Source organism: Cervus canadensis, chromosome 4 (assembly GCF_019320065.1).
Source record: "Cervus canadensis isolate Bull #8, Minnesota chromosome 4, ASM1932006v1, whole genome shotgun sequence".
Taxonomy (NCBI): Eukaryota; Metazoa; Chordata; class Mammalia; order Artiodactyla; family Cervidae; genus Cervus; species Cervus canadensis.
Window position 1 is genome coordinate 58,060,239 of NC_057389.1, and position 11,218 is coordinate 58,071,456.

At 52.6% G+C, this 11,218-nt stretch overlaps 1 protein-coding gene across 2 annotated transcripts; it reads left to right on the plus strand.

Moving 5' to 3' along the window:
* Positions 1-711: 711 nt before the first annotated feature.
* Positions 712-9,716, plus strand: SLC23A1 (solute carrier family 23 member 1). Of its 2 annotated transcripts, none has more exons than XM_043465362.1 (15): positions 712-905; positions 1,969-2,030; positions 2,658-2,792; positions 3,272-3,429; positions 4,057-4,244; positions 4,379-4,446; positions 4,987-5,168; positions 5,300-5,420; positions 5,671-5,827; positions 6,146-6,293; positions 6,837-6,942; positions 7,197-7,326; positions 7,425-7,568; positions 7,959-8,054; positions 9,456-9,716. In XM_043465362.1, the coding sequence occupies exons 1-15, from the start codon at positions 824-826 to the stop codon at positions 9,695-9,697; spliced, it is 2,019 nt and encodes a 672-aa protein (XP_043321297.1). In that variant the 5' UTR covers positions 712-823; the 3' UTR covers positions 9,698-9,716. The 2 variants fall into 2 exon arrangements, with proteins under 2 accessions (XP_043321297.1, XP_043321298.1); XM_043465363.1 differs by having other exon boundaries at positions 714-905; positions 4,156-4,244.
* Positions 9,717-11,218: the final 1,502 nt, after the last annotated feature.

Below are 11,218 nucleotides of genomic sequence, written 5' to 3' on the forward strand. Positions count from 1 at the left end.
TGGCCCTTTATTTAGCAGCAGAGAAAAGAGCTCCACCTGGGTTGCACCTGAGTCTGGATATCTGGGGTCAGTGGTGCTCAAGCTTGCAGTTTCCTTTGTATCTCTGGGAGGTGGACAGAACAGACACTATAATACTCTGTTGACACCTTGGCTCAGACAACAAAAAAGACTCAGGCAGAGTCCTAGGCGAAGTGGCAGGGCTGGGAGGGAATTCACATTTAGGGGGTGGGGGAAGGATAGTGCTGGAGGAATGGGGGTGTCCCGGGCAGGCCCTGACCACTGTGGCTTCCCTGAGCTGCCCTGCAGCCCAGCGCTCTGTGTTCCATCACCTGTTCTCCACCTGTCTGAGGCCCCTCCCCTGGCCCTCAGGAGAGAACCCTGAAACCCAAGGAGAGCCAGGGTCCAAGGCATTGGCTGAGGCGTCAGAAGTAGCAGGTGTAGAGCTGGGAGCCGTGATATGGACCTGCGTGGTCCTGTGTTTGTGGAGTGACAGACTTTGCATCAGACTCTGGGTGTGTTTGTGCAACTGTGTATCTGAGATCACGTGCAACTTGCCGGCCTTGTCTCCGTGTGTGTGGTATGTGGTTTGGGTTGACTTGAATGACCAAAGGACAGTGTGTGGAAAGGGTGGGGCTGTCTCTCCAGCCCCCTAGGGAGTACCGAGGAAAAGAGGGTGGGGAGGAAAGTGCTGAGGAGTACAGGCTTTGAACTGGTCAGACAACTTTGGGAACCTGGGAGCAGTAGCCAAGAAGGGAGAGGAGAGGACAGGCAAGCAGAGCAACGGGCTGGAGGCTGGACAGGCCTTTGGATTCAGGACTGTGACATGAAGCTGCTACCCAGCTGGACAGCGGTGCTGCCTGGGAGCCCTCGGGGCAGGGCCTGGCCGTGGGCACAGCGACTCAGAAGTAGGTGGACCCTAAGGGGGCTGGGAAGGCACAGAAGGGAGCTGAACCTGGGACCTGGGACTCAGACCCCACCAGCCGAGAGTCTCAACCCCTAGGCTTTCCCCAACCCCTAGGAGGGGAAGATGGTCCAGCCCAGGGCTGCTTCAGGGGCTGTGTGGCCGTCACACAGGGCCTGATGCTTAGAAAAGCCCCCCAACTTGGTTTAATGCTCTGCTGTTGCTGTTTATAACACTTTTGGAACAGGGGGTCCCAGGTTTTCATTTTGCACTGGGTCCCACAGAGCACACAGCTGGTCCTGGCTGGGAGGGAAGGAAAGGAATCCTTGTCCCTGACACAGAGGACAGGCAAGACCGGACTAGCTCCAGCAGCTCCTTGGGCCCATCTGATTTTGCCTCAGGGACCCTGAGCAGTAGTGGTGGGGAGGGCAGCCCTTTATGACATTTAATGTAGAAATAAACACGGTGGGTTTAGGCATTCAGGCAAACCTAATTTTTAGAATGGTTTTCTAAAACCTTGCGACCCATGTGGCCTTGGTCAGATCACATCTCCTAAATCTGTTTCATCAGCTGTAAAACAGGTTAATAGCACCCAGAGCCTGGGGTTAGACTTGACAATACAAGGATGTTGCTTGGCACACAGTTGTTCCTCAATAACAAGATGGGTTATGATGATGATAATGATTAACTTTTTATTAATAAGTAGGGAAAAGCCTGATTCAGAGTGTGACATCATACGTGCCCAGGTTCACTCCTTCTCCTCACCTCACCCAGAGCCTGGTACACTTCCAAGGTTGTCCACTCCTCACCCTGGCCCTCTTTTGGAAAACTCATGGCCCGTGCCCAGGCTCAGGTTGTGGGCAAGCAAGGGAGTGCTCTGGAGGTACATGTGGCAGAGGCTTGGGCAGCCTTTTCCACTACAGCCAGAGTTAATACGTTACCTCAGGCTGGGCCCTCCTTTCGCAATCAGCGCTAGAGATCTGGTTACAGATTTACTTCAAACAATGTCTGATATGTGGAGTAAAGTCCTCCTTGGCCTTCGTAAAGCCATCCCTCCTTCTCCTCAGGAACAGCTCACACCTGTGCCCCAAAGATGAGGGCCCGGGAGGACGCTGAGGGCCAGACACAGGTGCTGGGGGATGAGTGGGGGTGGGGGTGTGGGGAGGGTGGGGGTGGGGGTGGGGCCCTGTGCAAGCCTGCTCCCTGGGAGGGCAGAGAGAAAAGTTCTGATGGACTGGATCAAGAGTAACTGTCCCAGGTGGAATGTGGCAACTGGGGGAGGGGGTGGGGGTGGCAGTGGGGGTGAAGGAGATTTCTGCTTTGGGACTGGCTGACTCCAGCTTGGAACCAGCAGGGGCCCAGCCTACCACCCCACTAGCGGACACTCCAAGGACCGGGGCACTGGTGGGACCAGAGTGGGTCCAAGAGGGTCTGTCACGGTCTTCAGCCCTCTTGGCCTCTTCCTGGGGTACCTCTAGGCTTCTGACTCACGGGCCCATTCCGTTGGCTAGAAGGCCCAGGTTCTGGGGGCTCCAGGAGCTAGCATAGTGGACTTGTTCCTGCACAAGGCAATGTGAGGTGGGAGCCAGGTGTAGCCAGGCCAAGGGAGAGCTGGGTAGGTGAAGCTTGAGGGAGGGCAAGGGCCCCCATCTGTGGAGCTGTCAGGCCACTCGGGGCACCTGATTGATTCTGAAGCAGAATGGACTTTTCTGGGTGTCACCACTCCCTGCTGAGTTCTTCTCTATGCTGCCCCCAGCATGAGTCCCTGGGCTCAGCAGGGACCTCCACGAGGCACCCCCCAGTGTCCCTGTCCACAGAACCCAAGTTTGACATGTTGTACAAGATCGAAGATGTGCCACCCTGGTACCTGTGCGTCCTGCTGGGCTTCCAGGTGGGCGTCTTCCCAGGGTCTGCCCCCTGCACACCCCCCGCCCCGACCACCCTGCACCCGCCCCAGGATCCCAGCCCCCTCCCTGGCCAACGAGGTCTCGTCCTGGGTAACAGGAAGAGAAACCTAAGGTCAGAAGCAGTGACTTGTCACCAAGCCAAGTCGATGGGGAAGAGACTTGATAGGGCCCGAAAGGGGTGGCGCATCACCCGCCGGGGGAGCGGGAGTGACAGGGAGGAGGGCCCACTCCACAGAAGCTGTGGGAGTAACTTGGGGCAGATTAACGACTCCCAGAGAGGTGAGCAGTCGCTCTGTGGGAATCCCTTATGCAAGTATCAGTCCCAAGGGGGCTCCCTGGTAGGGGTGGCCTGGGCTCAGGCCCACTGAGGCAGGCCTGAGGGCTCTGAGATCCCCCCTGCTTCCTGGTGGGCTCCCTGCGTCCTGTCTCACACGCTCTCGCCCCCACTCTCCCCCACCCCTAGCACTACCTGACCTGCTTCAGTGGCACCATTGCTGTGCCCTTCCTGCTGGCTGAGGCGCTGTGTGTGGGCCGTGACCAGTACGTGGTCAGCCAGCTCATTGGCACCATCTTCACCTGTGTGGGCATCACCACCCTCATCCAGACCACACTGGGCATTCGGTGAGCTGCCCCATGTGCTACCTGCACCTCTGACCCCGTTCCTGTAGACACACGCAGTGACCCACACAGCAGGAGCAGTCTCAGAGGACTCTCGTGGGACACAAAGAGCTGCTATTTGTGTCCACCTGCTGCTTTGGTTTCCAGGCCAGACTTAGAGCCAGGCGGTTGGGGGTCCCACCCTGAACCCCTGGGGGTTCCTCAAGGAAGAGGAATGTGCCTAGCTGGGCTCTCCTCTGTTAAGCCTTACTCTGGGTAATCGGGACCACTTGCTCTCCTGCTTCCAGGGCCTTTGTGGGCCCCTTCAATGGCCTGTCCTCCTGGGGGCTCTCTGCCCCTTCTGCATAGTCCTAGGCCTGGGTGGCCTAAGGATGGTTGTTTGTGGGAAGGAAGGTTGTGAGCAGAGCTTGCACGCAGGAGCCGAGCTATCCACTCCTGTGCCCATGGCCCATCACAGTGCAGGAACTGGTGCTGAGAAGGAAAGGGAGCAGGTTATGGGCTAGGGGCTCCGTTTGTTTTCTTTCTTAGGTGCCCAAAATGTCCCAGAGTCCGGCCTGAGGCCTCAGTGACTTCCCTCTGTTCTGCCCCGGCCCCTGTTCCTCTGTGTCTCTGTCCCTGGGATTCTCCCAGCACCGCTCTCTGCCGACCCCCCGCTCCCCATCTCCCTTATCTCGTTCCTGCCTCCCCCACTCCCATCCTGTCCCTGTGGCTCTGTGCCTCTGCTTTCAGGCTGCCGCTGTTCCAGGCCAGTGCTTTTGCATTTCTGGTTCCAGCAAAAGCCATCCTGGCCCTAGAGAGATGGAAATGCCCTCCAGAAGGTGGGTGCATTTCTGGGGTCTGCACTGGGAAGGGGAGTCCCCGGAGCCTGGAGGTCGGGGCTGTCCCGTGTCCATTCAGGGCAGCATCTTTACTTTCTCTCTGTCCATGTATGTGTTCCTATCTCTGCCCACAGAGGAGATCTATGGTAACTGGAGTCTGCCCCTGAATACCTCACATATTTGGCACCCACGGATACGAGAGGTGGGTTTGCATGTGGGGTAGAAAAGACCTGGACTTGAGGGTATGGGCTAGATGGAAGGGAAGGTCACTGCTGAATTGGGGGATGTGAGAATGTGGTCCAGGAATTTTTTCTTTATAATTTTATTAAATTAATTAATTTATTTTTGGCTGTGTTGGGTCTCGGATGCTGCATGGGCTTTTCTCTAGTTGCGGCGAGAGGGAGCTAGTCTTCGTTGCAGTGCATGGGCTTCTCGGTGGGGTGGCTTCTCTCGCTGCAGAGAACAGGCTCTAGGGCAGGCAGGCTTCAGTAGCTGCATCGCGTGGGCTCAGCAGTTGTGGTACCCGGGCTCTGGAGCACAGGCTCAGTAGTTGTGGTCACGGGCTTAGTTGATCCGAGGCATGTGGGATCTTCTTGGGCCAGGGATTGAACCTGTGTCTCCTGCATTGGGAGGCAGAGTCTTTACTACTGAGCCACCAGGGAAGCCCTTTGGAACTTTTTTTTTTTTAACATAGATGTCATGGCCTCTACATAGTGACTTACAGCTGATCTTGCTTTTCCAGGTCCAGGGTGCAATCATGGTGTCCAGTATGGTGGAGGTGGCGATTGGGCTGATGGGGCTGCCTGGGGCCCTGCTCAGCTACATCGGGCCTCTTACAGTCACCCCCACTGTCTCCCTCATTGGTCTCTCTGTCTTCCAAGCTGCTGGTGACCGAGCTGGCTCCCACTGGGGTATCTCAGCTTGGTGAGTGGGAACCAGGCCTGATCCTTGCCCAGCCCCAGTCCCTCACTTCCCTCGTGTCCTGCCCCCTTAGCCTTGGCTCTTGCTCCCAGCACAGCCTACCAGCCATCTTCTCTTTGTGTTTCTGCCCCCAGCTCCATTCTCCTGATCATCCTTTTCTCCCAGTACCTGCGAAACCTCACCTTCCTGCTGCCTGTCTACCGCTGGGGAAAGGGCCTCACTATCTTCCGTGTCCAGATCTTCAAGATGTTTCCCGTGAGTAGCTGATGGGCAGCTTGGACTGGGACTAAGGCAGGGGCTGGACCTATGTCCAGGGCCAAGGTTGGGGGTAAGGGCCAGGGCAGTAGGGGAGCTAGAGGCAAAGATGAGGCCCCAACCAGGAATGGGGGCTGGGGTCTGAGCTAGGGCTGGGACACAGGCTGGGAATGGGGCTAAGGTTAGCTGGTTAGCCTGGACTGAGCTCTCCTGGGCCCTCTGTGCACCCCTCACCCCACCCTCACTTCAGATCGTGCTAGCCATCATGACCGTGTGGCTGCTCTGCTATGTACTGACCCTGACGGATGTGCTGCCCTCAGACCCCACAGCCTATGGCTTCCAGGCACGAACAGATGCCCGAGGGGACATCATGGCTATTGCTCCCTGGATCCGCATCCCTTATCCCTGTGAGCAACCCATCTGGGCCCCTCTGCCTCCAACTGAGACCATCAATGTGGCCCCTGGTGACCCCAGTCCATCTGATGACATAAGTATCAACTGCACATTTAAAGTGTTCCAGGCAGAGTGCCGGTGTATTCCAACACAGCCTCACTCCAGCTTTATGACTAGGTGATCCCAAATAAGCTCCTGCAACTGTACAACTCCCATCCCAGCCTGAGATCCTTTTACCCCTCCCGCTGCTCTACCCAAGTACTGCCTGTTCCACTGCCTAACCCACCTAGGAACACTCACTTCATCCATCCTCCTTCTCCCTGTTGCTTCAGGTCAGTGGGGGCTTCCCACTGTGACTGCAGCAGCTGTCCTGGGAATGTTTAGTGCCACGTTAGCAGGCATCATTGAGTCCATTGGGGATTACTATGCTTGTGCCCGCCTGGCTGGTGCACCACCCCCTCCAGTACACGCTATCAACAGGTATGCCCACCTGCCCTCCTTAATGTCTAATCCCCTCAGGGGTCACTTGGAAGCAAACATTGGGACAGAATTGAACCCCAGAGGAGGGGGACAAGGAGTTGGGCAAGTCACTAACTCACCAGGATTGGTCCTCCTTACTTACGAAGTGAGGATGCTCCCATCACTTACTGTTTCGAATAGCTGAGGAGATAACAAAGCTCAGAGAAACTAGTCACTGACAACCTTCCATGTGTCTAGCCCTTGGTGTGCGTTCTCTTGCAATCCATTAATGGCTCTGTAAGACAGGTACTCCTATTGTCCTCATCTTACAAAGGAGGAAATTGATGCCCAGAATCACCCAAGGATTAAGCACCAGGACAGTGGGACTAGCATTCAGACCTGGGATCCTGGCTTCCAGACCCCCTCTGGCCTGGAGTAGGGGACTACTATGGACTGTTGTAGCTCACACAGTCCTAGAGACGTGAGAGGTCTAGCCAGGGCAATGGGAGGACGCAAGCCAGGATAGAGCACGGATCAATGCCCCCACTTGCTCTTTCCTTACAGGGGTATCTTCACCGAAGGCATCTGCTGCATTATCGCGGGGCTGTTGGGCACGGGCAACGGGTCCACCTCATCCAGTCCCAACATTGGCGTCCTGGGGATTACCAAGGTGCCCGGCTTAGCCAGAGCGGCCCAAAGCCCCGCCTCCAGTCCACATACCGCAGGCCCTGCCCCAAGCCCGTCCTACCTTGGCCTAGCCCCACTCTGCCTTTGAGAGGCCCCTCCCGATCCTGCCCTGACCCGTCTGTGCCCTGCTCTTGTAACAGGCCCCGCCCACCTACCACACCCCTCCCCTCCTGCGCAACTAACTCTCCCCCCAGCCTCGTCCTCTGGGTCTAGCCCCAACCCCTGGCTCACTGGCAGGTGGGCAGCCGGCGCGTGGTGCAGTATGGTGCGGGCATCATGCTAGTTCTAGGCACCATTGGCAAGTTCACAGCTCTCTTCGCCTCGCTCCCTGACCCCATTCTAGGGGGGATGTTCTGCACCCTTTTCGGTGAGTGTTGCGTGTGCTTTTGAGGACGCAGCGTGGTCGCATTGAGTGGAGCCCACTCAGAGGGTTAGGAGCCTCTAGCGCTTCTCTTTCGCCCTCAGGCATGATCACCGCTGTGGGGCTGTCTAACCTGCAGTTTGTGGACATGAACTCCTCCCGCAATCTCTTCGTGCTTGGGTTTTCCATGTTCTTCGGTCTCACGCTGCCTAATTACCTGGACTCCAACCCGCACGTCATTAATACAGGTATTCCCGAGAGTCTACCCATCCCAGGGTGGGGGAGGTATGGTGGGCTTGACTCTGAGCACAGCTTCTTCCCTCAAAGGCTCCACACAGCCAGAGAAACAAATCCTCCCCAACTCTGGATGTTAGTCAGCAGCCAAGTGGCTAATTAATAACTGTCCTTTACTAAGACATTTTCTGTGTCTTAGCTTTACATGTGCTCTTTTAGTTTTCACAACTCCATGAGAGGATACTATCTTCATGTCACAGGTGAGAGGGGTTAAATGATTTGTTGCAGGACAAGCAGCAACCAGCAAACTAGGATTTGAATCCAAGGGTGGGAAAGGCAGAGGGTATAATCCTGAATGTCCGGATGAGGCCATCACATTCACTGGCCTTTGGCCTGTTCCACAGGCGTTCCTGAAGTGGACCAGATTCTGACTGTGCTGCTGACCACGGAGATGTTCGTGGGTGGGTGCCTCGCTTTCATACTGGACAACACAGTGCCAGGTATGGGTCAGCCTTGGGATGAGAACAGAGAACCATGGTGGACTAATGGACAGTCCACCAGATGTCTCCGGAGCCGTGGCCAGGTCAGATGCAACGCAGGCTCTACAGGGAGAGGCAGGAACAGATGGGCTGGAGGGGGAGACCACTGGCCTCATAGAGGCCAAGTTTCCTCTTGGTCTTGAAGAGGATGTGGCTAGGAGAGTCATTCCTGGGCCCCATGAATTGTTTCCTTTCCATTTCTTGGTTGCCACTGGATTGAGGAGTGCCTTTGTTTTCTTAGGACAGGTGGGAATGTAGCATTAGTATGTTGGCAAAACCCACTCCAGATATGCCAGTGATCTGTCATGCAGATGTAATTTTTCAGACCTTGGTGAAAACTGGGTTGAAAGCAATTTAGAGCAGTAAGGTGAATGAGCCTGGGCTCGAGTCATCCAGAGCACTTCCTGGATGATTCTGGATGGGCCAAGGAGGCTGGAATGTGGACAAGAGTTGAAGGCAACACAGGGAGGGGTGTGGAAGGCAGGTGGGGAGCATGCACTGGTGGTCGTGTCTGGCAGTGGTGAGGAGTGCGGTTGAGATGCCTGTCTGGTGCCACAGCTCCAGCTCCTCCTCCAGGTGGTCTCTCCCGAGTATCCCAGCCCTTCTTCAGATTTTGGGATACATCTGGTTTCTCTACTCATGGGGTTTTTCAACCTGGCCTGCCAGTGTATGGAAATCTCCACTTACTTCTACTTGTCTCCAAACTCATCTCTCTTGTGAAAACCTCAGAGAATTCACAAATCCCTCCCATACCTACTTCCCCCAATTTGTGAAAAACCTCTTGTGTATCCCTAGCACCAACAAAGATTTTACTTAGCTTGACTTTCTGAGGTTTGTATTACAGTTTATTTTCCAAATATGGAATCATAATACCAAATATTAAGACTGATTACAAAAAAAAAAAAAGACTGATTACTGTATTTCAAAATATACCTTCCTACCTCCACAGCAGTCTGGGCACTACTTGGTCCCCACTGGCCCAGCAAACACCAGCCCTATACTCAAGATGAAGGCTGACAATTAGTTAACTTAACCTTCTTCATCATAAAATTTTGTATAATAGTGCATATACAACTCCCACCAATGTTTCAAAGAAATTAGACAATGAACTTAAAGCACTTAAGCATGGAGCATTATGGCACACTGTAGATATGCAAGAAATGTTGATTATGTATAACCAGTATATTTTAGGGATCTCTAGAGCTCTAGCCAAGTTAGGAGCTGAGATCATACATTCAACTTTGCTGGACCAGAGAACTGAGAATCATGATAACTCTGGAATTCTTCCCTCATGACTAGGTTATGGGGAAGGGAGGTAAGCAGAGGATTGCTGGCTCTGGTGACCCCTTTGTCCACTTGCAGGAAGCCCAGAAGAACGAGGTCTGATACAGTGGAAAGCTGGGGCCCATGCTGATAGTGAGATGTCTTCCAGCCTGAAAAGCTATGACTTTCCCATTGGGATGAGCATGGTAAAAAGAATTTCCTTTCTGAAATACATTCCTATCTGCCCAGTCTTCAAAGGATTTCCTTCAAGGTCAAAAAACCAGCTTCCAGATGCAGAAGATATCCCAGAAAACAAAGAGACCGTGTACACCAAGGTCTGAAAAATTACTCCCAGGAAAGGTAGGACTGTGTTAGTCTATGGCTTTTGTTGGAGGGTTGGAAAATCACAACATTCTTATGCTTTAACCAAAGAGACAACTACTCAAGTTTTGTCTCAACTTTGAGACAACTACTCAAGGTTCCATTTTTGTGACCTATTTGACCATTTTTTTCTTTCTTTCTTTTTTTTTTTTCTTTGACCATTTTCAATGGAAAGGCAAACTGGGTAAAAAGTCACTGTATGTATGTGGAACTCCTTAGCCATTTTGTAGTGACAGCGGAACTTCCCAAAAAGTGTGGGCCATTAACCCTGTAGGAGGTTAAAAGTATGCTGAAATACTGATCCTTTGGCCTTTGGATTTTATAGTGACAGTGGAACTTCCCAACAAGTGTGGGCCATTAACTGTGTAGGAGGTTAAAAGTATGCTGAAATATTGATCCCTTCGGCCTTTGAGTATCTGAACTGATACTGGGTCAACTAGAGCCCATGATCCATAACCTGTAGCTATAGGCAACCTCATTCATGCACTCCAGTATGATAAATTATACTTCATGACATGGAAAAGGTTGAGAAATGACACAAGTATAAGAATATTAAAAATTCTCTCACATAAGCTGCCCTGTTTCAATAGTTCTAATAAAACCTCTACAAAACAGAATGATTTCAGTTACCCTAAAACTATGCCATACAGGCCCAAATGGGGTGATGTCGTCTCAAGGTCTTAAAAAAGGTAGTTTTAACGTGCACATTGCCACAGATGGACAAGTTCCAACAAGGTGAGAGCTTAGCTTAGATGACTCCATGATAGAAAGTTCTAGTTAAGTGATTTATTACTTTGTACCAGGGGATGGTCTCAAGTGCTTGATGTGTTATTATTAACTACATACACTCCTGAGATAGATACTGTTATTACTACCATTTTAACAAGGTGGAAACTAAGGCACAGAAAGGTTAAGGGACCTACCCACAATCACTAGACTCAAATTCAGGAAGTCTGGTTAGTCTTTGCTTTTAATCATTAGGTTACTTAAGTTTATAACCTCTAATTATATTGCATGATGATCATCTGGCAGTATGTGGAAATGAACTCATCTGCCCACCCATCTAGGCTTAGAGAAATGGTCTCTAACACTTACATACTTGGCAGCTTGCTGTGCCACTTGTGGTACTGAGCTAGTAGAGAACAGAGGGGGCTGGTGGTATTGTGGCTCCAAAAATAGCAAGAGCCGAACAGGATCAGCTACTTCAGAGTCTTAAGGTACTGACATCAAAGGACCATAGGGAAAATGTGAACCAGGACTGACTAGATGGCCTTCTTAATCTTGAGCCCTCCAAATTTAAGAATAGGGCTGCAAGGCAGAATTATATATGGAACCAGGAAATTGCTAGTTGACAGACAGCCTATCCCAAATAAAGATTATAAATTAGTTTGTGAGAGTGAAAAAGGGGAAGATCCAGGTGAATCCAAACAGCAAACCAGACCAATCAGAGCAGCAATGGTTTGTGAAGGGCAGAAGCCAGT

Bases quoted from the DNA above. Each gene is read 5' to 3' on its own strand.
- SLC23A1 (XM_043465362.1), top strand. From the start codon at position 824: ATGAAGCTGCTACCCAGCTGGACAGCGGTGCTGCCTGGGAGCCCTCGG. The intron at 906-1,968 runs GTAGGTGGACCC...CCTTCTCCTCAG, and splicing joins GTGGGCACAGCGACTCAGAA to GAACAGCTCACACCTGTGCC. The intron at 4,245-4,378 runs GTGGGTGCATTT...CTCTGCCCACAG, and splicing joins ATGGAAATGCCCTCCAGAAG to AGGAGATCTATGGTAACTGG.